This window comes from Sinocyclocheilus rhinocerous, unplaced genomic scaffold (assembly GCF_001515625.1).
Source record: "Sinocyclocheilus rhinocerous isolate Xijiao unplaced genomic scaffold, SAMN03320098_v1.1 scaffold568, whole genome shotgun sequence".
NCBI lineage: Eukaryota > Metazoa > Chordata > Actinopteri > Cypriniformes > Cyprinidae > Sinocyclocheilus > Sinocyclocheilus rhinocerous.
The window spans coordinates 1,724,502-1,727,001 of record NW_015652173.1 but is presented as its reverse complement, the minus strand read 5'-3'; the positions used below and the strand labels follow the sequence as shown (position 1 = coordinate 1,727,001).

The 2,500-nt window shown below is 32.6% G+C and overlaps 1 protein-coding gene across 1 annotated transcript in view; it reads left to right on the top strand.

Annotated features, from left to right (window-relative positions):
* Window positions 1-2,500, top strand: part of LOC107714064 (sphingomyelin phosphodiesterase 3-like) — a 27,369-nt gene that overhangs the window by 22,565 nt on the left and 2,304 nt on the right. The window contains exons 4-5 of the mRNA XM_016519769.1: window positions 577-685; window positions 771-933. Of these exons, the coding sequence (XP_016375255.1) occupies window positions 577-685; window positions 771-933 (272 nt within the window). The remainder of the gene's footprint in view (window positions 1-576; window positions 686-770; window positions 934-2,500) is intronic.

Here is a 2,500-nt window from a genome sequence, read left to right as displayed (position 1 = left end):
AAACAAGGATTTATCTGACTTCCTCATGAAAAACTTATTCTGTCTGAATACGACTATAGATATCGTGTAACAAACTTCACAAAGATTTATTATTCAGATATTTTATAGGTAGGAAGTTATTCATACTTGTTTAACATTTTGTGATTTTGTTATAAATGATAAGCCTTTCTCATTTCAGTAGGCTTCATGAATTTGGTACCCCATGATTCATTTTCAAAACATTTAAAGAGGTTTTTAGAGGCCCATTGAAATCCTTAAATAAAGAACAGTAGTCACAAATAGCACCTTAATGGAAAGTACTGGAACAATCAGTCTGACGAGGAAAGGTAAGGTGCAGATGGCACATTAGATACATGTGTATGTCAGAAGCACAGTCGTGACTCATACAGATTTCCCTTGAGCTTATTTTAACATTGGTGTTACTCTCAGCGGTCCCAGTGGGTTTTGTCCCTCTAGTTGCTCTCAAGAGACCTTGATTGCACAGAGATGTCAAATATCTGCTACTTGAATTATTTAAGGGTCTTCTAAGTGGTCGTACTGTCAGGGTATAAATATGTTAAAAATCTATATCTCCAGTTCATATAAACTTTATGTGTGTGTTTGCATGTGCATATTATACAGGTACACTGCTGGACACGAGTGGTCTGTATGATGAGGAAGTCAGCTCACCAGAGAGCCTACAAAAGTAAACTGAACACAAATGCAAATATATGTATATAGATTATGCATTCGCGACAGACACACTCAGTCATTCTGCATTTCTCTGACAGAGTTATGGAGAATGAAGAGGGGAGAAAAGAGTACCTGGTGTTCCCTGCTAGCAAGAACCATTGTCCCAGCCAGAAGGGGCGCAAAATCCCCCTGAAAGGCAATGGCAGGAGAATCGATTACATCCTTTATAAAGAGGAAGGCCTGCAGCAAGACTGGAAAGTGGTGAGTTCTGATTAATAAACCTACTTCCCATATCGAGTGCATTATGCAAATAATGACTAAACACTGTGACTAAAATTCACAGTGAATGCAGGAACATGGGACTGCACATGGGAGGTCAATAAACAAAGGGCCTCCTGTTGAGTAGCATGTTCATGCCTGTTTGGAATAAAATATTATCATACTGCTTGTGCTATATATAATTTGTAACAGAACACACTGCACTGGGTATCATATCCCACAATGCAGTGCAGGTTTGTTTGGTTTTTCATTTCTAGTGTGACAAAAAAATAATAACAGCCATGATTTTAAACAAGACTTTCATTACTTATTATTTGATGGGACACCCAAGAGTTCAGATATTTTTACAGTAAATTAACTTTACTTTTTTATCTTTAGAAAAAATGTCAACTGGATGCCACTAAATGTGTCATATAAATAGGTCATATGACAACAGTGTAGCATGCTACTTTTGAAACATTTAGGTTATATTCAAAATAAAATATTAGATAATTCATACTGCCCAGTGCTGCTACTGTTAAATAAAACAGATGTGTGTGTGTGCGCGTGTGTGTGTATACTAATAAAAATGACAAAAGCACATAACAAAATTACTGCAAAATAGAAGGTCATGTAGAATTTTAATAAATGCTAAAACAGTATATAAATAATACTAAATTAACACTACTGCTACCTACCAATTTAAAAAATATATATATTTTCAAAAAATAAATTTTAAAAAGTGAAACAATATTCCAGAATACATTTTTCTAGCTTTTTTTTTTGCGACATGGCATCCAGTTGTCTTGGAAATTATTATTATTATTATTATTATTATATTTTTTTATTACAAATATCGCAATTCTGACTTTATAACTCACAAAAGAAAAAAAGTCAGAATTGTGAGTTGTAAAATCACAATTGCAAGAAAAAAAGTCAGAATTGCGAAATAAAAAGTCGCAATTACTTTTTTTTATTTTCTATTCAGTGGCGGAAACGGGCTTCCATGGAGAGCAGATAATTTGTCAAGAAAAAGGTCAAATGTAATTTAAAACTGCATTTTAATATATTAAATAATTATTAAAATGTATTATATATTAGGGTGAATATTAGGGTGTAGCTGTATTACCTCCAGGTTTGTTTATCACACTGGAAATGGAAGGTAAAATTGAGCGCTTTGCATTATAGGATACAGTATTTCACACAGTATGCTTTGTGTACTGTACATCTTAGTGAACATACTCATATACTGAGGTACAGATGCATATTGCCTATTGTGCTCAGTATATAGTGTATATATATATGTACTGTGTGTGTGTGTGTATATATATATATATATATATATATATATATATGCATTTTATACTGGTTTAATCTACACCTTATGACCAATGAATCACCATGACAAGCCTTCCTTCATGATTACTGTCTAAAGATTTATAAAAATCAATTTATAAATACTGCATTTACAAAGAAAAATGTGAAACTGCAAAAATGTTTAAGAGCAGAGAATAACTAAAAACAAAATGTATGATTACTGTTGCTTTATGTACATTATATTATGTATTAG